This window comes from Scyliorhinus torazame, chromosome 5 (genome assembly GCF_047496885.1).
Source record: "Scyliorhinus torazame isolate Kashiwa2021f chromosome 5, sScyTor2.1, whole genome shotgun sequence".
In the NCBI taxonomy this organism is placed as follows: Eukaryota; Metazoa; Chordata; class Chondrichthyes; order Carcharhiniformes; family Scyliorhinidae; genus Scyliorhinus; species Scyliorhinus torazame.
This window is the reverse complement of record NC_092711.1, coordinates 158,991,116-159,018,357: the sequence shown is the minus strand read 5'-3', so window position 1 is coordinate 159,018,357 and position 27,242 is coordinate 158,991,116. Positions and strand designations below refer to the sequence as shown.

Genomic DNA, 27,242 nt, shown 5'->3' with positions numbered 1-27,242 from the left:
ATGCTGCGCGGAGGTTAAGTGAGCGGGGTATAATCTACCTGCATGTTTCTGAGCCTGTGCTCCGTGTATTGGGAGGTTTGCTCCTGGTTGGACAGTCCCCGGGATGGGCAGTAACCCGCTGATTGAAGCTGCAGTCCCCGCGTTCTGCTGGCAGCGAGTGAATGGAGAGTTTGGGTAAAATCCTGCTGCTTGTCCCTCTCTCACCCACTGTGGAGCCGGGGAAGAAAGAATCTCATTCAAAACTTGTGGAAGTGTAAATGGCACAAGGCTGTGAGATGACGTGTTGTGTTAATGTTTAACAACAAATCGGAACGAGGAAGCGTTGCCTCATAATTACAGATGAGTAAGTTTCTTGCTTATGCCCAGTATGAAACAGGGGAGTTTGTGTATGTTAAGCAAACGTGATAGTTTCACGTCAGAAAAAGATCAAAAAAATTCTAATATTGATCAAAACTTAATTGCGAAAAGGATTAACTGTCAATGTTTTGAAAAATTGAAATGAGTTATTTGAAATTACTAATGAATGTCCGCCGGATACGTTTCACAGCAGCCACAGTGATAAGGTTGGTGGGTTTTGGAAATTGGAAGTTACACATGAGCAGCTTTTGGGACTATTTCACCTCACTGTCGATTTCATGTTACAGCGAACAACAATCGGTGTTGTGATTGGCTTAAGATGTCACTTGTGTTCATTTTAAACATGCAATATTGTATACTTCTAATGAAAACTCGGCCAAAATAAAAGGTGAATGATATACTGTAAACCCGGGTTAAAATTTTCCGTGTCAGTTTCCCGGGTGGTCAAGTGGTTAGGATTCGGCGCTTTTACCGCCGCGGGTTCGATTCCCGGTCAGGGAATGATGAATTATTGTTGTCCAGCAAAATGTTCAATGAAGCTGAATCGCAGTTTCACAGAAAAGAGCTGTGCCAGAATCAGTTCAGTGACATTTGTTGTTTCACATCAGAGCTGAAAAAGTCACAAGTGCAGCAGGTGGAGAACAAAGACAGGGGCAGGAAGAAACGGACAGTGATTGAGGTCACAGGAGCTGAATACAACAGAAGAAGCTCAAAGGAAATGATACTCAATGAGGGATTGAGTAAATGCTGCTCGGAGGTTAAGTGAGCGGGGTATAATCTACCTGCATGTTTCTGAGCCTGTGCTCGGTGTATTGGGAGCTTTGCTCCTGGTTGGAGTGTCCCCGGGATGGGCAGTTAGCCGCTGATTGAAGCTGCAGTCCCCGCGTTCTGCTGGCAGCGGGTGAATTGAGAGTTTGGGTAAAATCCTGCTACTTGTCCCTCTCTCACCCACTGTGGAGCCGGGGAAGAGAGAAACACATTCCAAACTTGTGGAAGTATAAATGTCACAAGGCTGTGAGGTGACGTGTTGTGTTAATGTTTAACAACAAATCGGAACGAGGAAGCTTTGCCTCATAATTACAGATGAGTAAGTTTTAATGTTCCTGCCCTGTCTGAAACCGGGGAGTTTGTTTATGTTCAGCAAACGTGATAGTTTCACTTCAGAAAAAGATCAACATAAACTGGAAACTTCAATTTTATCAAAACTTAATTGCGACAAAAAATGTTTTTAACAATTGAAATGAGTTATTTCTATTTACTGATGAATGTTTGCCGGATGTTGCGTTGTAAGTTTCACAGGAGCCACAGTGATCAATTTGGTGGGTTTTGGAAATTGGAAGTTACACATGAGCAGCTTGTTGGGCTATTTCACCTCACTGTCGATTTCATGTTTCAGCGACAGCAATTGGTGTTGTGATTAGCTTAAGATGTCACTTCTGTCCATTCTAAACATGTAATTTTGTATATTTCTAATTAAAACTGGGCAATAAGAATGAAAGGCGAATGATATACTGTCAGACGGGTTAAAACCCTGTTTGTCAGTTTCCCTGGTGGTCTATTGGTTAGGATTCGGCGCTTTCACCGCCGCGGCCCGGGTTCAATTCCCGGTCAGGGAATGATGCTTTATTGTTGTCCACCAAACCGTTCAACGAAGCTGAATCGCAGTTTCACAGAAAAGAGCTCTGCCAGAATCAGTTAAGTGATATTTGTCGTTTCACATCAGAGCTGAAAAAGTCGAGAACAAATACAGAGGCAGGAAGAAACGGTCAGTGATTGGCTGCAGTGCAAGTGAGAGAGATGTTGACGCAAGCGCAAATCTGCGTGGTATTGGGCCAGATAATATTGCTCTCACAGACAGAAATATCTCCCCGATCTCGGTGCAAATCTCCAACGTGATGACAAGAAAACATCTAACTGAAATTATTCAGTCCATTGATGTCACAGGATCTGAATACACCTGAAGAAGCTCAAAGGATGTTCCACTGACTGAGGGATTGTGTAAATGCTGCTCGGAGATTAAGTGAGCGGGGTATAATCTACCTGCATGTTTCTGAGCCTGTGCTCGGTGTATTGGGAGCTTTGCTCCTGGTTGGAGTGTCCCCGGGATGGGCAGTAACCCGCTGATTGAAGCTGCAGTCCCCGCGTTCGGGTAAAATCCTGCTGCTTGTCCCTCTCTCACCCACTGTAGAGCCAGGCAAGAAATAATCTCATTGAAAACTTGTGGAAGTGTAAATGTCACATGGCTGTGAGATGACGTGTTGTGTTAACGTTTAACAACATATCGGAACCAGGAAGCTTTCCTCATAGTTACAGATGAGTACTTTTTAATATTCCTGCCCAGTGTGAAACAGGAGAGTTTGTGTTTGTTCCGCAAACGTGTGATAGTTTCAGTTCAGAAAAAGATCAACAAAAATTGGAAACTATTCTAATTTTGATCAAAACTTAATTGCGAAAAGGATTAACTCTGTTTTCAAAAAGTAAAATGAGTTATTTGAAATGACGAATGAATGTCCGGCGGATGACGTGTTGTCAGTTTCACAGGAGCCACAGTGATAAGGTTGGTGGGATTTGGAAATTGGAAGTTACACATGAGCAGCTTTTGGGACTATTTCACCTCACTGTCGATTTCATGTTACAGCGAACAACAATCGGTGTTGTGATTGGCTGAAGATGTCACTTGTGTTCATTTTAAACATGTAATTTTGTATACTTCTAATGAAAACTCGGAAATCAAAATAAAAGGTGAGTGATATACTGTCAACCCAGGTTACAACTTTTATCGTTAGTTTCCCTGGTGGTCTAGTGGTTAGGATTCGGCGCTTTCACTTCCCGCGGCCCCGGTTCGATTCCTGTTCAGGGAATGATGAATTATTGTTGTCCAGCAGAATGCTCAATGAGGCTGAATCGCAGTTTCACAGAAAAGAGCTGTGCCAGAATCAGTTCAGTGACATTTGTTGTTTGACATCAGAGCTGAAAAAGTCACAAGTGCAGCAGGTGGAGAACAAATACAGAGGCAGGAAGAAACGGACAGTGATTGGCTGCAATGCAAGTGAGAGAGATGTTGACGCAAGCGCAAATCTGCGTGGTATTGGGCCAGATGTTATTGCTCTCACAGACAGAAATATCTCCCCGATCTGGGTGCAAATCTCCAACGTGATGACAAGAAAACATCTAACTGAAATTATTCAGTCCATAGAGGTCACAGGATCTGAATACACCTAAAGAAGCTCAAAGGATGTTCCACTGACTGAGGAATTGTGTAAATGCTGCTCGGAGGTTAAGTAGGCGGAGTATAATCTACCTGCATGTTCCTGAGCCTGTGCTCGGTGTATTGGCTTTGCTCCTGGTTGGAGTGTCCCCGGGATGGGCAGTAACCTCATAATTACAGATGAGTAAGTTGTATTGTTTATGCCCAGTCTGAAACAGGGGAGTTTGTTTATGTTCAGCAAACGTGATAGTTTCACTTCAGAAAAAGATCAACATAAACTGGAAACTTCAAATTTTGATCAAAACTTAATTGCGACAAAAAATGTTTTTAACAATTGAAATGAGTTATTTCTATTTACTGATGAATATCCGCCGGATGTTGTGTTGTAAGTTTCACAGGAGCCACAGTGATCAAGTTGGTGGGTTTTGGAAATTGGAAGTTACACATGAGCAGCTTTTGGGACTATTTCACCTCACTGTCGATTTCATGTTCCAGCGAACAACAATTGGTATTGTGATTAGCTTAAGATGTCACTTCTGTTCATTCTAAACATGTAATTCTGTATATTTCTAATTAAAACTGGGAAATAAGAATGAAAGGCGAATGATATACTGTCAGACGGGTTAAAACCCTGTTTGTCAGTTTCCCTGTTGGTCTAGTGGTTAGGATTCGGCCCGTTCACCGCCGCGGCCCGGGTTCAATTCCCGGTGAGGGAATGATGCTTTATTGTTGTCCGCCAAAACCGTTCAACGAAGCTGAATCGCAGTTTCACAGGAAAGAGCTCTGCCAGAATCAGTTCAGTGACATTTGTCGTTTCATATCAGAGCTGAAAAAAATCACAAGTGCATCAGGTCGAGAACAAATACAGAGGCAGGAAGAAACGGTCAGTGATTGGCTCAGAGAGAGATGTTGACGCAAGCGCAAATCTGCGTGGTATTGGGCCAGATGTTATTGCTCTCACAGAGAGAAATATCTCCCCGATCTCGGTGCAAATCTCCAACGTGATGACAAGAAAACTTCTAACTGAAATTATTCAGTCCATTGAGGTCACAGGATCTGAATACACCTAAAGAAGCTCAAAGGATGTTCCACTGACTGAGGAATTGTGTAAATGCTGCTCGGAGGTTCAGTGAGCAGGGTATAATCTACCTGCATGTTTCTGAGCCTGTGCTCGGTGTATTGGGAGCTTTGCTCCTGGTTGGAGTGTCCCCGGGATGGGCAGTAACCCGCTGATTGAAGCTGCAGTCCCCGCGTTCGGGTAAAATCCTGCTGCTTGTCCCTCTCTCACCCACTGTGGAGCCAGGCAAGAAATAATCTCATTGAAAACTTGTGGAAGTGTAAATGTCACAGGGCTGTGAGATGACGTGTTGTGTTAATGTTTAACAACATATCGGAACCAGGAAGCTTTCCTAATAGTTACAGATGAGTACTTTTTAATATTCCTGCCCAGTGTGAAACAGGAGAGTTTGTGTTTGTTCCGCAAACGTGTGATAGTTCCAGTTCAGAATAAGAACATCAAAAATTGGAAACTATTCTAATTTTGATCAAAACTTAATTGCGAAAAGGATTAACTATGTTTTCAAAAAGTAAAATGAGTTATTTGAAATGACGAATGAATGTCCGCCGGATGACGTGTTGTCAGTTTCACAGGAGCCACAGAGATGAGGTTGGTGGGTTTAGGAAATTGGAAGTTACACATGAGCAGCTTTTGGGACTATTTCACCTCACTGTCGATTTCATGTTTCAGCGAACAACAATCGGTGTTGTGATTGGCTGAAGATGTCACTTGTGTTCATTTTAAACATGTAATTTTGTATACTTCTAATGAAAACTCAGAAATCAAAAAAAAAGTGATATACTGTCAACCCGGGTTACAACTTTTATCGTTAGTTTCCCTGGTGTTCTAGTGGTTAGGATTCGGCGCGTTCACCGCCGCGGCCTGGGTTCAATTCCCGGTCAGGGAATGGTGCTTTATTGTTGTCCACCAAACCGTTCAACCAGCTGAATCGCAGTTTCACAGGAAAGAGCTGTGCCAGAATCGACAAATGTGCCATTTGTCGTTTCACATCAGAGCTGAAAAAGTCACAAGTGCATCAGGTCGAGAACAAATACAGAGGCAGGAAGAAACGGTCAGTGATTGGCTGCAATGCAAGTGAGAGAGATGTTGACGCAAGCGCAAATCTGCGTGGTATTGGGCCAGATGTTATTGCTCTCACAGACAGAAATATCTCCCCGATCTCGGTGCAAATCTCCAACGTGATGACAAGAAAACATCTAACTGAAATTATTCAGTCCATTGAGGTCACAGGATCTGAATACACTTAAAGAAGCTCAAAGGAAATGGGGGGAGCAGATACGTGGAGATTTAGCCGGCCGGCAGCGAGGGAGTTCTCGTACTCCTCCCACGTCCACAAGGTGTACTCACGAATTGACTACTTTGTTGTGAGTCTGGACCTGCTGGCCGGAATGGTGGGGGCAGAATATTCGGCAATTACCAGATCGGACCATGCTCCGCACTGGGTAGACCAGCAGTTTTGTAAGGACAGCTTTCAGCACCCACCATGGAGGCTGGAAGCTGGACTATTTGCGGACGAGGCGGTGTATGAGAAGCTGGTGAAATGCATGCAGAATTACCTGCAGGTGAACAATACTGGAGAAGTCTCAGCAGCGGGAGACACTGAAGGTAGTGGTGAGAGGGGAGCTGATTTCAACCCGGGTGTACAGGGACAGGACAGATAGGGCTGAGACGGACCGACTCATTAAGGAAATTCTACGGACGGACAGGAGTTACGCGGAATCCCCGAGGCCAGAGTTACTCAGGAAACGACAGAGGCTGCAGGCCGAATTTGGGGTGCTGACTACAGGTAAGGCTGTAGAGCAGCTTAGAAAGGTAACGGTGATTTATGAGCATGGGGAGAAGGCCAGTAGAATGCTTGCACAGCAACTGAGGAAGAGGGAAGCGGCTAGGGAAATAGGGAGGGTAGTGGATGGGGTAGGTAATCTAGTGGGTGTTCCAGCAGGGCTGAACAAGGTCTTTAGGGACTTTTGTAGGAACCTGTACACTTCGGAACCACCCGGGGGAATGAGGCGATTCCTGGACGGACTGACCTTCCCAAGAGTGGGGAGACGTTGGTGGACGGACTGGGGGCCCTGGTCAGGATCGAAGAGGTATTGGGGGCCAGAAGGTCATGCAATTGGGTAAAGCTCCGGGACCGGGCGGGTATCCGGAGGAGTTTTACAAAAAATTTGCTGGGATAGTGGGGCCGGTGCTGGTCAGGGTCTTTAACAAGGCACAGACAGAGGGAGTTTACCCCCGACGATGTCGCAGGCCACCATCTCGCTCATTCTGAAACGGGATAAGGACACGGAGGCCTGTGGGTCATACAGGCCGATCTCTTTGATTAACGTAGATGCCAAGCTACTGGCCAACATTTTGGTGACCAGGGTTGAGGACTGTGTACCGGATGTAACTGTGGAGGACCAAACTGGGTTTGTAAAGGGGAGGCAGCTGGTGGCCAACATAAGAAAGCTGCTCAACATGATTATGATGCCCCCGGAGAGTAGGGAGGTAGAGATAGTGGTAGCCATGGATGCTGAAAAGGCTTTTGACCGGGTCGAGTGGGATTTTCTGTGGGAGTTACTAGGATGGTTCGGGTTCAGGGCGGGGTTCATCGACTGGGTTAGGCTATTGTATCAGGCCCCGGAGGCGAACAGGACAACATCGGACTACTTTAGACTGCACCGTGGGACAAGACAGAGCTACCCTCTCTCCCCACTACTGTTTGTGCTGGCCATAGAGATTGCACTGAGATTGCACCGCAAAATTGCACTGAGATCTTCTAGGGGGTGGAAAGGGCTAGTCCGGGGGGGGGGGGGGGGGGGGGGGGGGGGGGAGTGGAACATAGAGTCTTGTTATATGCGGATGATCTGCTGTTATATGTATCAGACCCAATGGTGGGGATGGACGGTATTATGGCAACTCTGAGAGAATTTAGCCGGTTCTTCGAATACAAATTGAACATGGCTAAGAGCGAGTTGTTTGTAATTCAGGCGAGGGGGCAGGAGAGTAGGCTGAAGGGGTTGCCGTTCAGGCTGGTGGGGGAGAGTTTACGATATTTGGGGATTCAGATGGCACGGGACTGGGACAGGTTGCACAAGCTCAACCTGTCCCAACTGATGGAACGAGTGAGGGAGGAGGTCCGGAGGTGGGATGCGCTCCCGCTGTCATTGGCGGGGAGGGTGCAGACTGTTAAGATGACGATTCTCCCGCGGTTCTTGGCTGATCTTTTGTGGACTCAGCTCCACTTTCCGGCCCGAACACCATAACCCTTAATCCCTTTATTCTTCAAAAAACTATCTATCTTTATCTTAAAAACATTTACTGAAGGAGCCTCTACTGCTTCACTGGGCAAGGAATTCCATAGATTCACAACCCTTTGGGTGAAGAAGTTCCTCCTAAACCCAGTCCTAAATCTACTTCCCCTTATTTTGAGGCTATGCCCCCTAGTTCTGCTTTCACCCGCCAGTGGAAACAACCTGCCCGCATCTATCCTATCTATTCCCTTCATAATTTTATATGTTTCTATAAAGATTCCCCCCTCATCCTTCTAAATTCCAACGAGTACAGTCCCAATCTACTCAACCTCTCCTCGTAATCCAACCCCTTCAGCTCTGGGATTAATCGAGTGAATCTCCTCTGCACACCCTTCAGTGCCAGTACGTCCTTTCTCAAGTAAGGAGACCAAAACTGAACACAGGATACTACCGACCATGCGCAGAGGTAGGTAGTAGAAAGGGTTAATGAGCTACAATTTTCTGGAGCTCGGTGCACAACACAACATGAAGTAAGAGGATAGACTTCAGTCAACAAAACAAGAGACAGCTCCACAGTCACCTGGAAGCTGAGAGCTGGTGATCCAGAGTGAACGGACTGATCCACTGCCTTTGTTAATTATTGTGATTTTGTACTTATTACAATTAACTTAATAAATTCTGTGACAACATTCTTGTACCCGGAATGGTCTGTAACTAGTCAGGAGCTGCAGGTAACTTTCACAACACAGTCTGACGTGTAATTGATTTGAGTGTTACAATTGAGATTGAAGCCAAACCCGGATCTTACAATAGGATCAAATTTCACATTTCATTTGGGTATCCTGCACTAACAGTGATGGCTTTTGTAAACTCCTTTTACAGGATATTAGAAGGGGAGGAGTTACAGAATGAAATTTCACACCAAACATCACATCAAGATGTGACAGAGTCACTCGATTCATGGGAGCTGAATATCATCGACCTTTGAATTTAGAATGAGAAATGTTTGTCTGTTCTTCTGCTGAAAGAGATTTTTAAACATCACTCAGTGTACAGGCACTGAGCCAGGCTCATCCGAGTGAGGCATCACTAAAAAAATCCATTTTATATTTTGCAGCTCACCCAAAGATGGAAATTTCAGCACACATTTCTCCATCTTGTATTTTTTAATGTTTTGTTTGCCCGTTAAATATCCTCGACCTCTGGATGTTTCATTACAGAACTCAGCTCGAAGACATCAAAACCTGTATCCGGCCTTGCCTGTGGGCCCCATTCGTCAATTCAACTTTGCAGCAGCTCAGTCCCAGCTTTGGAAACACCTTCATCTTTCTGTGAGGCCCCGGCCCCATTGACTGTGACAGGGTTCATACTGTCTCCGTGAGATTGTTGATGTAAAGTCACGTCAGACCCACACTGCCCGATTTCCATTCCAATTTATTTAAAGGTCCCAGAAGTCTGGCTCCAACCTTAAATGTTGTTCTGATCCTGTCAGTAACATTGTTTTGGAACTCACTAGTATCACCACATAGGCAGTCATCAACATGCATCATAAAGATGCTCGAGAGTTTCCTGCCTTGGTACCAATAAAGCACGGCAGCTTCTGCCTTCAGGTAGAGACAACCCGACTTGAACAAAACTGATCTAACTGAGAAGTGCCATACACTCTGAAACATTGTTCAAAACATAGACAAACTTATTGAACTTCCAAAGTCTTCCATACATCTGGCACCGTAGGAGGTTGCAGAAACACTGCCCTCTGGAGGTGATCCCCCAGCGCAAATGCAGCTTTTATGTTTCTTGACTGAAAGTTCCGGGAAAATGCCACGAAAAGGGGCAAAGAAATTTCAAAATTACCTTTCCCACTGTGGGCGAGTCCACTCTGACCTCTTTATCTCCCAAGACTTTTTCAAATTCCTGAGCCACTAACCTCACCTTGGGCCTTATAAACGCCATCCGGTTGGACCTTTTCTGTGCAGATCCATCGATGTGTTGATGCTGGCTGACCCCTATCTGGGACCTCTGAACACACGCCAAACTCTGTCCAACTGCCTAACTCTTTCTGTTTAGCCTCCCGTACGCCTTTATCCCCTCATTTTTCGGCAGCTACTAAACCCTCTCGGTTACAGGGACTTCAGCATCGCCCCCAAACATATCCTTGGTGTAAAACCGACAATTCCCTGCCTGAAATGTTCCAGTTATTGAAATTCCATTAAATGGATGTCAAAGAAACAGACCAGAAACAGCTCCCTGAGGTTCTGAGGAGTCCCCAGTGGTCAGTCAGACTGAACTAAACACGGGTGGTATAAAACAAACAATACTCACCCCGGTATCTGCTGTCAAAGGGGACTTGCCTTTAATCAGAGCCGTCAGTGGATCCTGTTCCTGACACCAGGTTCTTGTGGGACAAATGCCACTCGGAGTCCAGAGTTGGTCGAAGTTTAGGAATCTTTATTACAAACATGCAGGGAATGCTTCAGCGAACCGAAGCATCTGTGGGAGTAGTTACAATAACACACGTTTATACACAGTACAGTTGCTGCTGTTTTGTCTGCAATTTGGTGGGAAAGTACAGGACGTAAAGGAAACAACTCGAAAATAGCTCACTTATTGGCTATAGTGACTTCATCTCTCACAAAACACATCTCGGAAAACAATAGCCAGACCAGTAATCCAGAGACCCAGGGTAATGCAATAGGGATCCAGGTTCGGCAGATGGTGAAATTTAAATTAATTAAAAATCTGGAATTAAAAGTCATTGATGACCATGAAAGCATTGTCGATAGTTGTAAAAACCCATCTGGTTTCTTTTAGATCCACCTGTAGTGGGGGAATAACACTATTTACTATCCAGGATAAAATTAATGTACTTCAGCCTTTGTGGATCATTCCCGTGGAAATGTGCTCTCCCCCAGGCTCAAAGAGCATCAACCCACTGGAAGCAAAGTCGTGAGACCGGCCAATCCAGCAGAAAGAAACCCTCCGACCCTCCCACTTCACCAAGTGTCAGAATGAACAAAGTTTGATTTGATTAAATGTATTCATGTGCACCGAGGTACAGTGAAACGTATTGTTCTGCGTACAATACAGACAGATCATTTTATACATGAAAAAACATAGGACATATGATAAATACACAATTTAAATACATAGATATCAGGTAAAGCATACGGAGCGTAGTGCTACTCAGTAGAGAAGATGTGTGGCGAGATCAGTTCAGTCCATAAGAGAGTCATTCAGGAGTCTGGTAACAGCGGGAAATAAGCTGTTTAGAATCTGTTATTGCGTATTCTCAGACTTTTGTAACCCCTGCCCAATGGAAGAGATTGGAAAAGAGAATAACCTCAGTGGGAGGTCTTTGATTTTGCTGCCCGCTTTCCCAAAGCAGCTGGAGGTGTAGACAGAGTCAATGGATGGGAGGCAGGTTTGTGTGAGGGGCTGGGCTGTGTTCACAACTCTCTGTAGTTTCTTACAGTCTTGGGCTGAGCAGTTGCCATACCAGTGTCATGGGAGTGTCCCTTTAAGAAATGTTTTGACTTATCACAAGGCTTCAGTGATGTCATTGTGTGGGTGGATCTGGGCTGTGGCTCTGGGAGTTGGATTTACTTTCGCTTTGGTTTGGGGCTGTTTTGTGGCTCTGAGTGTTTTGCTTTCGTTCTCACATTTTTGGCTGCTGTACTCAGAAAGAGGAGTATTTTGGCCTGTCTCTCTCTATCTTCATTTTAAAAGCTGTTTCCAGACTGCTTGATAACTTGAAAAGAAATAATTGTTTTCTGGAAGGAATTCAAACCTGCTGTTTTGGAAAGGAAACAAGAGCATCCAAACCAGGTCTTGAGTTCTGTGTGCTGGGCCACACCTTTGAAAAGGAGGTACTGGTTTATGGGATCTAGTTATTAAATTGGAAAAGTTAAAGGGGGGAATTTATTAAGGGTTATACATAGATTACAGTAGCTGTGTCGGGTATTTATGTTTGTAATTGATACAAATGCTTACTGTGTGTGTTAAGGCCTCTGTTGAATAACCCCTGAAAGGCAGGCCCTGTGCTCATCGTAACCAAAATCAATAAACAATTGTAGGTCAGGTGAACTCCATGATATACTTTGGAGTTTTCTAAACCCTGGCCCATAACACAAGCTGTGATGCAGCCAGATAAGATGTTTTCTATGGTGCTCCTGTAAAAATTGGTAAAAGTCAATGATAATCTTTAAAATTGTCATAAGTAGGCTTACGTTAAGAACATAAGAACTTGGAACAGGAGTAGGCCATCTGGCCCCTCGAGCCTTCTCCACCATTTAATGAGATCATGGCTGATCTTTGTGGACTCAGCGCCACTCTCCGGCCCTTACGCCATATCCCCTTTATTCTTTAGAAAGGCATCTATCTTTTTCTTTAAAACGTTTAAAGAAGGAGCATCAACTGCTTCACTGGGCAAGGAATTCCAAAGATTCACAACCCTTTGGGTGAAGAAGTTCCTCCTACACTCCGGCCTAAATCTACCTCCCCTTATTTTGAGGCTATGCCCCCTAGTTCTGCTTTCCCCGACCAGTGGAAACAACCTGCCCGCATCTATCCTATCTATTCCCTTCATAATCTTATATGTTTCTATAAGATCCCCCCCGCATCCTTCTAAACTCCAATGAGTACAGTCCCAGTCTACTCAACCTCTCGTCATAATCTAATCCCCTCAACTCTGGGATCAACCTAGTGAATCTCCTCTGCACTCCCTCCAGTGCCAATATGTCCTTTCTCAGGTAAGGAAACACTGCAATGAAGCTACTGTGAAAATCCCCTCGTCGCCACACTCTGGCACCTGTTCGGGTTCACTGAGGGAAAATTCAGAAAGTCCAATTCACCTAACAAGTGTGTCTTTCGGGACTTGTGGGAGGAAACCGGAGCACCCAGAGGAAACCCACGCAGACAAGGGGAGAACATGCATACTCCGCACAGACAGTGACCCAAGCGGCAATCGAACCTGGGACGCTGGCGCTGTAAAGCAACAGTGCTAACCACTGTGCTACCGTGCCGCCCATGTGGCAGACACTGTGGCAATGCTGAATTTCCTTAGTTTTCTGAGGAACTATAGGTTTCTTGGTCGTCGCGTCGATGTGGGTGGACTAGGACAGAATGCTGGTGATGTGCACACCTCGGAATTTGAAGCTACTAACCATCTCCACGTCGGCCCCATTAATGCAGACAGGGGTGTGTACGATACTTCGCTTCCTGAAGTCAATGACCAGCTCCTTAGTTTTGCTGACATTGAGGGAGAGATTGTTGTCATTACACCATACCACTAGGTTCTCTATCTCCCTCCTGGACTCTGACTCATCGTTGTTTGATATCCGACCCATTACGTCGTGTCATCAGCAAACCTGTAGATGGAGCAGGAGCAGATTTTGCCACACAGTCGTGTGTGTATAATGAGCGTAGTAGGGGGCTAAGTACGCAGCTTTGTGGGCCTGGTATTGAGGACTATCGTGGAGATGTTCGAGATCCGAACAACTACGGTCGTGTCATCAGCAAACATGTGGATGGATTTGGAGCCAAATTTTGCCATGCAGTTGTGTGTGTGTATAGGGAGTGCAGCCTTGCGGGGAATTGAGAACTATCATGGAGGAGGTATTGTTGTTTATTCTTACTGATTGTGGTCTATGGGTCAGAACGTCGAGGATCCAGTTGCAGAGGGAGGAGCCTAGTCCTAAATTTTGGAGTTTTGATATGAGCTTGGCTGGGATTATGGTGTTGAAGGTGGAGCTGTAGTTAATGAATAGGAGTCTGACGTCGGAGTCCTTGTTGTCGAGATGCTTCAGGGGCGAGTATAGGGCCAGGGAGATGGCATCTTACGTGGACCGGTTGTGGCGGTATGCGAATTACAGTGGATCAAGGAATGCTGCGAGTATGGAGTTGATGTGTCCAACATCTCGAAGCAATTCATAATGATCGATGTAAAGGCCACCGGATGATAGCCATTGAGCCACGTTGCCTGGTTCATCTTCGGAACTGGTATGATGGTGGTCTTCTTGAAGCAGATGGGAACCTTGGAACAGAGGAGGGAGAGGTTGAGGATGTCCGGAAACACACCTGCCAGTGGGTCAGCGCAGGATCTGGGTGCACGACCTGGCACAACCAACGAGAGTGCCGGTCGTTAGTCTGCGACTCTAGATTAGTTTGGTATCGTCTCTTGGGAGTCCCTGTTGGCTTTGCGGAGGTCATATATAGATTTCTTGTATAGGTCAGGGTTGCCTGCCTTGAACACCTTCAGTCGGGAGTGAACCTCCCAATTAAACCATGGATTCTGGTTGGGTAACGTACAGGCTACCTTCTTTTGCACGCAATCTTCTACACTAACTGATGAAGTCTGTGATGGTGATGGCATACTCGTTTAGGCTGGCTGCTGAGTTAACATAGAACATACAGTGCAGAAGGAGGCCATTCGGCCCATCGGGTCTACACCGACCCACTTAAGCCTTCACTTCCACCCTATCCCTGTGACCCAATAACCCCTCCTAACCTTTTTTGGTCACTAAGGGCAATTTATCATGGCCAATCCACCAAACCTGCAAGTCTTTGGACTGTGGGAGGAAACCGGAGCACCCGGAGGAAACCCACGCAGACACAAGGAGAACGTGCAGACTCCGCACAGACAGTGACCCAGCAGGGAATCGAACCTGGGACCCTGGCGCTGTGAAGCCACAGTGCTATCCACTTGTGCTACCGTGCTGCCCTTGTTCTTGAATATGGTCCAGTCCACTGACTCCAAGCAGTCGCGTAGGAGCTCTTCCGTTGCATCGACCTTCTTAAACGGATTCTCCCGCTTAAGTTTCTGCTTGTAGCGGGGAGAAGGAGCACCGTATTGTGGTCCGATTTTCCAAGTGCAGTCAGGGGATGGATCATCTGGGCCCTTGATGTTTGTGTGGCAGTGGTCAAGGATGTTGGGGCCCCTGTCGGGGCAGGAGATGTATTGGCGGAATTTTGGCAGTACACTTGAGGTTGGCCTGGTTAAAGTCCTCGGCCACGATGAACAAGGCCTCCGGGTATTCTGCTTCATTATTATTTGTAGCGGTTACAATTCATCAAGCGCCTTCTTCACCTCCGCCTGGGGTGGGATGTAGACCACCATGATGATGGCAGAAGTGAACTCCGTGGAAGGTAGTCTGGACGGTACTTCACAGTCGGGTATTCCAGGTCCGGGCAGCAGTAGTTCATCAGGGTCGCCACATCCGAGCACCAGGAGTTGACGAGGAGACAAACCCCTCCACCCACTCCAGGTTCAGTCCTGGATGTGATTAACAGCAGGAATAACAGCAGAATCTAAACCGTCATCACTTGTGAACCCTTTGGTGTCTCAGCATGTTGGATGACTGAGTGAATCCCTCTCCACAGTGAGAGCAGGTGAACGGCTTCTTTTTAGGTGTGAACTCGCTGGTGTCTCCGCAATGCGGATGATGTTTGAAACCTCTTTGTGCAGTGAGAGCAGCTGAACGGTCTCTCCTCAGTGTGAATGCGCTGGTGGGACATCAGTACCCGAGAGCTTTTAAACCCACTCCCACAGTCGGAGCATTTAAAGGGTCTCTCATTGGTGTGAGTGACATTGTGTCTATGCAGGATGGATAATTGAGTGAATCCCTTATCACACACAGAGCAGATAAACGGCTTCTCCCCGGTGTGAACTCGCTGGTGGCTCTGCAGGTTGGATAACTGAGTGAATCTCTTATCACACACAGTGCAGGTGAATGGCCTCTCCCTGGTGTGAACTCGCTGGTGGCTCTGCAGGTTGGATAACAGAGTGAATCCTGTCCCACAGTCAGAGCAGGTGAAAGGCCTCTCCCCAGTGTGAAATCGTTCGTGTCTCCGCAGGTGGCCAATGTCAGTGAATCTCTTTTCACACTGAGAGCAGGTGAAAGGCCTCTCCCCAGTGTGAACTCGTTCGTGTTTCCGCAGGTTGGATAACTCAGTGAATCCTTTCCCACAGTCAGAGCAGGTGAACGGCCTCTCCCCAGTGTGAACTCGCTGGTGGCTCTGCAGGCTGGATAACTGAGTGAATCCATTCCCACAGTCAGAGCAGGTGAAAGGCTTCTTTTTAGTGTGAACTCGCTGGTGTCTCCGCAATGCGGATGATGTTTGAAACCTCTTTGTGCAGTGAGAGCAGCTGAACGGTCTCTCCTCAGTGTGAATGCGCTGGTGGGACATCAGTACCCGAGAGCTTTTAAACCCACTCCCACAGTCGGAGCATTTAAAGGGTCTCTCATTGGTGTGAGTCACATTGTGTCTATGCAGGATGGATAATTGAGTGAATCCCTTATCACACACAGAGCAGATAAACGGCTTCTCCCCGGTGTGAACTCGCTGGTGGCTCTGCAGGTTGGATAACTGAGTGAATCTCTTATCACACACAGTGCAGGTGAATGGCCTCTCCCCGGTGTGAACTCGCTGGTGGCTCTGCAGGTTGGATAACAGAGTGAATCCTGTCCCACAGTCAGAGCAGGTGAAAGGCCTCTCCCCAGTGTGAAATTGTTCGTGTCTCCGCAGGTGGCCAATGTCAGTGAATCTCTTTTCACACTGAGAGCAGGTGAAAGGCCTCTCCCCAGTGTGAACTCGTTCGTGTTTCCGCAGGTTGGATAACTCAGTGAATCCTTTCCCACAGTCAGAGCAGGTGAACGGCCTCTCCCCAGTGTGAACTCGCTGGTGGCTCTGCAGGCTGGATAACTGAGTGAATCCCGTCCCACAGTCAGAGCAGGTGAATGGCTTCTTTTTAGTGTGAACTCGCTGGTGTCTCCGCAATGCGGATGATGTTTGAAACCTCTTTGTGCAGTGAGAGCAGCTGAACGGTCTCTCCTCAGTGTGAATGCGCTGGTGGGACATCAGTACCCGAGAGCTTTTAAACCCACTCCCACAGTCGGAGCATTTAAAGGGTCTCTCATTGGTGTGAGTGACATTGTGTCTATGCAGGATGGATAATTGAGTGAATCCCTTATCACACACAGAGCAGATAAACGGCTTCTCCCCGGTGTGAACTCGCTGGTGGCTCTGCAGGTTGGATAACTGAGTGAATCTCTTATCACACACAGTGCAGGTGAATGGCCTCTCCCCGGTGTGAACTCGCTGGTGGCTCTGCAGGTTGGATAACAGAGTGAATCCTGTCCCACAGTCAGAGCAGGTGAAAGGCCTCTCCCCAGTGTGAAATCGTTCGTGTCTCCGCAGGTGGCCAATGTCAGTGAATCTCTTTTCACACTGAGAGCAGGTGAAAGGCCTCTCCCCAGTGTGAACTCGTTCATGTTTCCGCAGGTTGGATAACTCAGTGAATCCTTTCCCACAGTCAGAGCAGGTGAACGGCCTCTCCCCGGTGTGAACTCGCTGGTGGCTCTGCAGGCTGGATAACTGAGTGAATCCCTTCCCACAGTCAGAGCAGGTGAAAGGCCTCTCCCCAGTGTGAACTCGCTGGTGTCTCCGCAGGTTGGATAACTGAGTGAATCCCTTCCCACAGTCAGAGCAGGTGAACGGCCTCTCCCCAGTGTGAACTTGCTGGTGGCTCTGCAGGCTGAATAACTGAGTGAATCCCGTCCCACAGTCAGAGCAGGTGAACGGCCTCTCTCCAGTGTGACTGCGTTGATGCCTTTCCAGCTCGCATGGGGCTCTGAATCCCTTCCCACAATCCTCACATTTCCATGGTTTCTCCATGGTCTGGGTGATCTTGCGTCTCACCACGTTGGACGATCAGTTGAAGCCTCGTCCACACACAGAACACCTATACAGTCTCTCCAAGCCGTGAATGGTGTCGTGTTTTTTCAGGCTGTGTCACTGGTTAAAGCTCTTTCCACAGTCAGTGCTCTGTAACAGTCTCACACGGGTGTGTGTGTGTGTCTCAGTGCTTTTCCAGACACACTGATGTTTAAAATCTCTTGAAGCAGACAGAATAGACAAACATTTCTCCTTCTAGATTCAAAGGCCGATGATATTCGGTTCCCAAGAATTGAGTGACTCAGTCAGTTCTTGACGTGATATTTAGTTTGAGAGCTCGGCCTCAAACCCCTCTCGTTCGAACTTCCTGCAAACAGATTTTACAATAGTAATCATTGTCAGTACAGGATAGAAACTCAGAACAGACAATTCTAGTTTCTATCGAACATTCTCTCCTCTCTCTTTCCCTGAAATGCTCTAAATCTCCATCCCACACACTCTCCCTCCATTCTCATTCTGCTGTATCTAATCTTCACCCTCCCAATTCTCCTGAAGGTGCTGATTCAGGCTGATTGACAGATCCAAACTCACTGCTTCCTGTCCTGGACACAGAGACCTGAAAATCTTCATGCAGGCTGCCAGACAGATACATGTCTACATTACTGGATGAAAAATGTGTGTAATAAACAGACTGTATTCACTTACTTTCCCTCCCAATTTTCTTGAAGGTGCTGATCAACAAATCTAAACTCACTAAAACCTGTACAAGAGTAGAGAATCTCCATACAAGTACATTTACTGATTAGAGATGGGGAAATTCTGAGGAAGAATTTTATTTAGTCATGGAGTGGTCATGACAGGGAACTCACTGCCCACAAGGTTTGTGGAAGTCCAGGTGATCAATAATTTAAAATAAAATAGGATGGTCACTTGAAGAAAATAAACTTGCAGGGGAACAGGGATATCGAGAGGAATTGGGACTGACTGGATTGCTGTACAGAGAGTCAGCATTGACTTGAGTTGCCAGGAGTTGGGGGACCCTATATAAACTGAATCTGACGAGGTTGGTGGAGCAAATGGAGGAGGATTTCAAAAGATGGGACATGTTACCGCTCTCGCTGGCGGGTAGAGTGCAGTCGGTCAAAATGGTGGTCCTTCCGAGGTTTCTGTTTGTGTTTCAGTGCCTTCCCATCGTGATCACTAAGGCCTTTTTTAAGACAGTAGGCAGGAGTATTATGGGGTTTGTGTGGGCGAATAAGACCCCGAGAGTAAGGAGAGGGTTCCTGGAACGCAGTAGAGACCGAGGAGGGTTGGCGCTGCCAAACCTGGGGAGTTACTACTGGGCAGCAAATGTGGCGATGATCCGCAAGTGGGTTATGGAGGGAGAGGGGGCAGCATGGAAGAGGATGGAGATGGTGTCCTGTAAAGGAACGAGCCTGGGGGCGTTGGTGACGGCACCGCTGCCGCTCTCACCGACAAAGTATACCACGAGCCCGGTGGTGGCCGCAACGCTAAGGATCTGGGGCCAGTGGAGAAGGCACCGGGGTGCAATGGGAGCATCGGTGTTGTCCCCGATCAGGGGTAACCACCGGTTTGTCCCGGGGAAGATGGACGGGGATTTCCAGAGCTGGCATCGGGCGGGGATTGGAAGAATGGGGGACCTGTTCATCGACGGGACGTTTGCGAGCCTAGGGGCACTGGAGGAGAAGTTCTAGTTACCCCCGGGAAATGCCTTTAGGTATATGCAGGTGAGGGCTTTTGTGAGGCGACAGGTGAGGGAATTCCCTTTGCTCCCAGCACAAGAAGTTCAAGATAGGGTGATCTCGGGTGTATGGGTCGGGGAGGGCAAGGTGTCGGAAATACACCAGGAGTTGCAAGAAGAGGGGGAAACACTGGTAGAAGAGTTGAAGGGTAAATGGGAGGAGGAGCTGGGGGAGGAGATTAAGGAAGGTCTGTGGGCAGATGCCCTAGGTAGGGTTAATTCCTCCTCCTCGTGTGCCAGGCTCAGCCTGATACAATTTAAGGTGGTCAACAGAGCGCACTTGACCGGGGCGAGGTTGAGTCGGTTCTTTGGGGTAGAGGACAGATGTGGAAAGTGCTCACGGAGCCCGGCGAACCATGTCCATATGTTTTGGTCATGCCCGGCACTGGAGGGGTTCTGGAGAGGAGTAGCGGGAGCAATATCTCAGGTGGTGAAAGTCCGGGTCAAGCCAAGCTGGGGGCTAGCAATATTTGGAGTGCAGGAGGCGAAAGAGGCCGGCATTCTGGCCTTTGCGTCCCTAGTAGCCCGGCGAAGGATCTTGCTAATGTGGAAGGAGGCGAAGCCCCCCAGCCTGGAGGCCTGGATAAATGATATGGCTGGGTTCATAAATTTGGAGAGGATTAAGTTCACCTTGAGAGGGTCTGCGCAGGGGATTTACAGGCGGTGACAACCGTTCCTAGACTATCTCGTGGAGCGTTAGAGGAAGGTCGGTCAGCAGCATCAGCAACCTTGGGGGGGGGGGGGGGGGGGAGAACGGGACGGACGGGACTGCCTGGGAGGGTGGATGAGCAAGAGATAACATGAAGGGTTGGGGAAACTGGCACGTACGGCCAGTGTACAAAGCTGTGTAAATATATCATTTTGCCATGTATATATCTTGCTCTGCGCGATTTCTCAGGTTTTTTTTGTTACGGGGGGGGGGGGTTATTGTTTGTAAGGGAGAAAAATTGTGTTAAAAAACTTTAATAAATATATTTTTTTTAAAAAGCATTGACTTGAGTTCCCAAATGGATTCTGTCAGTGCTGCAATGACTGTATGACTGGAAATATATAATGTAGGTACAGTACTATTTACAAAACTAGAAATAATAATACATGTATTTCATTACGGAACCATCAATAATACCATACAATACATAACATATCAACAACACGAGACATATCTCTGTCCGATATTACATTTTTAAAAATTAATTTACTGGATGTGGACAATGCTGGTTAGGTCAGCATTTATTACCCATCCCCAGTTGCCCTTCCGAAGTAGTGGTGAGCTGCCTTCTTGAACCGCTGCAGTCCTTGAGGTGTAGGTACATCCCCTGTGCTGTTTTCTTTAAATTAGTTTTTTATAAATTTAGAGTGCCCAATTCATTTTTTCCCAATTTAGGGGCAATTTAGCGTGGCCAATCCACCTACCCTGCACATCTTTGGGTTATGGGGGCGAAACCCACGCAAACACGGGGAGTGTGTGCAAACTACACACGGACAGTGACCCAGAGCCGGGATCGAACCTGGGACCTCGGCGCCGTGAGGCAGCAGCTCTAACCACTGCTCCACCATGCTGCCCTACATCCCCTGTGCTGTTAGGGAGGGAATTCCAAGATGTTGCCCCAGGGACAGTGAAGGAACAGCAATATATTTCCAAGTCAGGGTGGCGTGTAACTTGGAAGAGAACCTCCAGGTGTTGGGGTTCCCAGGTATCTGCTGCTCTTGTCCTTCTAGGTGGGAGTGGTTGTGGGTTTGGAAGGTGCTGTCTGAAGAACCTTTATGAGTTACTGCAGTATATCTTGTAGATGGTAAACACAGCTGCTACTGTTTGTCGGTGGTGGAAGGTTTGAATGTTTGTGGAAGGCGACGCGATCAATCAGGCTTTGTCCTTGGCAGTGTCAAGCATCTTGAGTGTTGTTGGAGCTGCACTCATCCAGCAAAGTGGAGCATATTCCATTACACTCCTGACTTGTGCTTGTAGATGTCTGGTCGACAAGCTTTGGGGCATCAGGTGGTGTGTTACTCGCCGTAGAATTCCTAGCCTTTGACCTGCCCTGGGAGCTACAGTATTAATATGGCTAGTCCAGTTCAGTTTCTGATCAATGGTAAACCCCAGGATGTTGGTTGTGGGGGATTCAGCGATGGAAATGCCACTGAATGTCAAGGGGTGGTGATTAGATCCTCTCTTGTAGGAGATGGTCATTGCCTGGCACTTGTGTAGCATGAATGTAACTTGCCACTTATTTGGCCAAACCTGGTTATTGTCCAGGTCTTACTGAACTTGGACATGGAGTGCTTCATTATCTGAGGAGTTGAGAATGGTGCTGAACATTGTGCAGTCATCCACAAACATCACCACTTCTCACCTGATGATGGAAGGGAGATCATTGATGAAGCAGCTGAAGATGGTTGGGCTGAGGAAACTGCCCTGAGGAACTCCTGCAGTGATGTCCTGGAGATGAGATGATTGACCTCCAATCACCACAACCGTCTTCCTTTGTGCCAGGTGTGACTCCAACCAGTGGAGAGTTATCCCCCGATACCCATTGGCTCCAGTTTAGCTAGGGCTCCTTGATGCCATACTCAGTCAAATGCTGCCTTGATGTCAAGGGCAGTTACTCTCATCTCGCTTCTGGCATTCAGATCTTTCGTCCAAGTTTCAACTAAGGCTGGAATGAGGTCAGGAGCTGAGTGACCCTGGGGGAACTCAAACTGAGTGTCCAGGAGCAAGTTATTGCAGAATAAGTGCCACTTAATAGCAACTTTGATTACTTCTTCCACCACTTTGCTGATGATAGACAGTAGACCTACAGAGAAGTAATTGGCTGAGTTGGATTTGCCCTGTTTACTGTCCCCTTAAATGTCCGTCATCTCCTGGGGAAACCAGCCCTTTAATTGTGAACATTAAGAAAGAGATCGTCCTTTTCGCCAGATAAATAAATGTGTCAAGCTGAGGGAACAAAGGATGTCAATGTCTTTAAGAGAGAGAGAGAGAGAGAGACCTGGGCCAAGCTTTGCAGAGTCTGTACCCTCCCTGGATTCACTTCCTTTCCCTTCAGTTGCTGCAAGTGACCAATTGAAGGTGAGAATGAGAAAATAAATGGAAAGTGGGAGAAAAGAAAGTGTTTTACTCACAGATGTTGGAGACAGGAGTCTGTGAGCAGCTCAAGCTCATTCAGGGTTGGAGGAACAACGGCTTTTCTCGGCAGAAACCTCCATGTCCAGCTTCCGGAATGAGACAATGGGGGAGCTCTGATTGGCGGAGAAACAGAGTACTTCCGGTTCTCCAATCTTCCATTGGGCACAAGTCAGCGGTAAAATCAGCGGGATTGAGCTCACCCTGCATATGCGCAGATTCCCCTCTCCCCGAGACATGCGCAGTCCTGGGTTGGGGAGGGGCTTCTCGCTCTGGCTGGAGCTGTCGACCGGTTGCCTGGAAACCGTCTTGACGATGTGCTGGGGAGGGGGAACAAAGGGTGGGGGCGGGTGCGCTCAAATGCAGTGACGTCACTGCGGAACGGATTTATTCGTATTGGCTGATTTAGAGGACGAGCTCCTTTGTGATGTCACAATGTGGAGGTTGGACAATGAGTTCCAGACTAAAACTTCCTCCTCTGGGCAACATCTGGGAGCAAATCAATGTCTCCCCCTTTCATGAGTTAATAAGATTTTGGAGCAGAATTTAGGCCATTTGGCCCATCGAGTCTGCTCTGCCATTCTATCATGGCTGTTCTCATCCAGGCTTTAATTCAACCATACTGCCAGTTCACCATTGCCCTTCAACCCATTACCAATTAAAAATCTGTCTTCTATAAATCTGGATTCAGCCCTTTACATAAACTGTGTGACATTCATGGAAGTTTGCCAACTGAAGCGTTATTCTCAGTTAAATTCAGCTCTCAGCTCCGTCGCTGCCTGTCATTGACATGAAAGGTGCCCGAGGCTCAAATGGGAAGTCAAAACTTGTGACTCGAAACCAACACCTCAACATTTGTCAGTCAAATCCATGTTATTTATACTGGGGTTTTTATTATTACATTTAGGCACTGGAGGCAAAGGGTGGGGGTTTTAAAGGGTAACTTTCACTTTCGAACTTTGTATTGTCTATAATGTCAGCCGTGGCTCAGTGGGCAGCTCTCTCACCTCTGAGTCTGAAGGTTGTGGATTCAAATCCCAGTCCAGGGACCTGAGAACAAAAAAAAAACCATCCAACATTCCTCCTCGCAGCACTGAGGGAGTGCTGCACTGTCAGAACAGCCTTCTTTCACATAAGATACTAAACTGAGGCCCTGTCTGTCCCTATCAGGTGGATGTTAAATATCCCACAGCCACTATTTTGAAGAAGAGCAGGGGAGTTATCCCCGGTGTCCTGGTCAATATTTATCCCTCAATCAACATCACTAAAAACAGATCATCTGCTCATTATCACATTGCTGTGTGTGGGATCTTGCTATGTGTAAATTGATTGCCGCGTTTCCTACATTACAAAAGTGATGACACTTCAAAACTACTTAATTGGCTGTGAAGCACTTTGGGACGCCCTGTGGTTGTGAAAGGTGCGATAGAAATGCAAGGTTTTTAATTGAAGATACTGATCTGGTTATCGAGAACGTAATTGATTTCAGCTACCCCCAACTTACCATTTAATAAATTCATTTTAGGTTGGACAGCACTTGAATCAATTAAGATGAAGGCAGAATTCTCTGGATAGTAAATTCAAAAATAAGTTTATGAAAAGAAAAAAGTTTACTGAACTTTAAGGCATTGACTTTTCCAACTTCATGTGAGTGATCAGTCAGTAGAAGCGTAACCCTCTCTGGCTCTCTCTTCAACAGCAATATTTGTTGAATTCAGCCTCGGGAGTCAGGCTCCTTCTTTGACAGTAATTTCCTTGGAACTCGGCCTCAGGAGTCTTCAGTACTTGGCCAGCAAGGAAGACGTTCGGAACCTCTACTTTTATCACCAAAGTGACCATTACCTCATAACATGACAATTGGTCAATTTGGTCACTAGATTAATTGATTTGGATCCCCAATTACTGACACCACCTTCTCTCATTAACTTTGGCAGGAATACAATAGAACTGTTTCATACTATCCCTTTATCTGCTTCTATAGAATTCCTTATTTTACAACTTCAAATGATGAGGTTAATCTGACCTTGAAAGTCTCTCTTGCCAGTACATTTATCTTCATTACACATTCCTTTTTTAAAAATTTATAAATTTAGACGACCCAACTATTTTTCTCCAATTAAGGGCAATTTTGCGTGGCCAATCCACCTATCCTGCACAATCTTTTTGGACTGTGGAGGTGTGACCCACGCAGACACGGGGAGAATGTGTAAACTCCACATGGACAGTGACCCTGGGCCGGTATCTAACCCGTTCTCGGCACCGTGAGGCAGTAGTGCTAACCACTGCACCACCATGCCACCCAAAACATTCTTTACATATACAGCAAATAAGCTTTTGAAGAAATTTAGAGTACGCAATTCATTTTTTTCCAATAAAGGGGCAATCCACCTACCCTGCACATCTTTGGGTTGTGGGGGCGAAGCCCACGCGAACACTGGGAGAATGTGCAAGCTCCACACGGACAGTGACCCAGAGCCAGGTTCGAACCTGGGACATCGGCACCATGAGGCGTCAGTGCTAACCATTGTGCCACTCTGCTGCCTTGCTTTTATATTTTTACAGCTAATAAAAATCAGTCTTTTACGAGAACTACTGATTCATTATTGATTCATTCATTGTAACTGAATTAAGGATCAATCATCTGTTACTGATTAGTGGATAAATAAAACAGTAATCTTTAATTAATATATTTGGTCACTCCAAGGCACACTGATTCAAAAAGACAGTTTGTGAAAGACAATAGCTTTATTTCTTACTCATCTTGATTGGATTCAACAAACAGCCTTGTGGCTGAGCCAGACATTGGCACAATTTAATGTTCGCTTTCTTGTCAAAATTATTGAAGAATTTATTTATTTCAACAATTAATGCTCACTCAGCAGCATCGAAGCATTCACGTTTATACAGTATTAATTTCTGAAATAAAGATCTCATCACACGCTAGAGTTTAACATGGCTTCTGTAGAAACCAACTATTTTCTAATACACCTGATAGGTAAAAGATAGCTATTTAGCGTAAATATTAAGCCCCAGTTTTAAATACCCATTTCAAATTAAGGATTTCAACACTCATAACCTCAGGTCATTTCAAAACATATAGCTTCAACAGAAGAGAGACACAAAACAGCACGACACAGCATAATTCCATTATAGATTAAAACAGTACTTTTACTGAGCTCCATTGTTCTAACAAATACATTTGTAAGACAGTGTGACATTAAAACACAAGTCGTACCAGGTATCATTCCAAGGACAGGGCAGGCACCATAGCAACATTAAGGCGCTAGTGTCCACAATGTGGAAAATAGCAAAGTCAGCAGAAGTCTAGTTTAAACTGGTTGTGATAATAGCACAGAATTGCATTCCATAATATACACAAGTATTCAGATATGAAACATTTAAAGCTAATGTTGCACATTGAAGATTGACAGCTAACCGTCAAATCAAACTCATTTGATTCTAACCTAAACCAATTAGGATTACATAGGGGTGTATATAGATGGCTAAAGACTGATATGATATTGTATAACCGTGTAGGTCCGTACGGCCATCTTTATTCAAGAATCATCGATACTTTGAACTATTCGCTGTCTCTATACTTTCACTTTTCCACTCTAACTGTTGAAGTAAATGCAATCTGTTTTGCCGTAAGCAAGAAATCATTTCTGTATTATTTCAAAGTTAAATTGTGTACAAGTTGCTTCTCTTTAAGTCCTTTTTGCTAGCCGGACTTATTAGAGAATAAGGTTTAAGTGATTCTCAATTGTAAACAAATAGAGGCAATAAACAAATCTTATTTGCACCCGAGAAGTTTTAACTCAAATTTCGACTGAGTTTTATCATAGAATTTACAGTGCAGAAGGAGGCCATTTGGCCCATCGAGTCTGCACCGGCTCTTGGAAAGAGCACCCTACCCAAGGTCAACACCTCCACCTTATCCCCATAACCCAGTAACCCCACCCAACACCAAGGGCAATTTTGGACACTAAGGGCAATTTATCATGGCCAATCCACCTAACCTGCACATCTTTGGACTGTGGGAGGAAACCGGAGCACCCGGAGGAAACCCACACACACACGGGGAGGATGTGCAGACTCCGCACAGACAGTGACCCAAGCCGGAATCGAATCTGGGACCCTGGAGCTGTGAAGCATTTGTGCTATCCACAATGCTACCGTGCTGCCCATAGTGTCGCAAGTGCCACTAAATCCGCATGGTAGGTCTCTACAACTGGCGTAGTTTGGCAAAAGGGGAGGAGCCAGCCAGGAAGAAATCAGAAGACTGAAGAAAGATCAGAAGGATGGAAGACCCAAAGAAAAACGGCTAGACTGCGGTAAGAAATATCTTTTTCACCCATTAAAAGTCTTAAAGCCGCCTCAAGCAGTGCTTCGATCCCTAGAAAGGACCTTTTTATAGACTGTGTTAATTCAATCGGGTGCTGGTCGTTGAAACTAAAATAAAACGGGACTGAAAGAATAGTCGCGCTAGTGTACACAGATACTCAAACATAGTTGGCGACCAAGAACTTGGGTGTAAGGCTGAGTTTATGGCGGACATGACTCCCAAAATAGATTCAGGACCTTCAAATGGTAGAGAACTACTTCCCACAACGTCCAAGGGAGGGCACGCTGTACGGGATGTCTCTATTGACGATATATTGGGTGATCTTAGATCTTTGATTTGTAGATAATTTGGACTGTCTGAAGTTGCAAAAAAGATTGAATCAAAATATAATATCCCCAAAGGACCCTTGATAATATCAAGAAGGCATGGGGGAAAACTACAGGCTTAAATAGAGGAAAGCGTA

At 46.2% G+C, this 27,242-nt stretch overlaps 1 protein-coding gene and 1 non-coding gene across 2 annotated transcripts in view; one reads left to right on the top strand and one right to left on the bottom strand.

The window, feature by feature from the left end:
- LOC140418002 (uncharacterized) overlaps positions 1 to 27,242 on the bottom strand; it is a 206,408-nt gene that overhangs the window by 10,441 nt on the left and 168,725 nt on the right. Inside the window, exon 9 of the mRNA XM_072501432.1 lies at positions 16,382 to 17,584. Coding sequence (XP_072357533.1) covers positions 16,382 to 17,584 — 1,203 coding nt within the window. The remainder of the gene's footprint in view (positions 1 to 16,381; positions 17,585 to 27,242) is intronic.
- Positions 1,902 to 1,973, top strand: trnae-uuc (transfer RNA glutamic acid (anticodon UUC)). The gene has a single exon. It is a non-coding gene; the product is annotated as a tRNA-Glu (tRNA).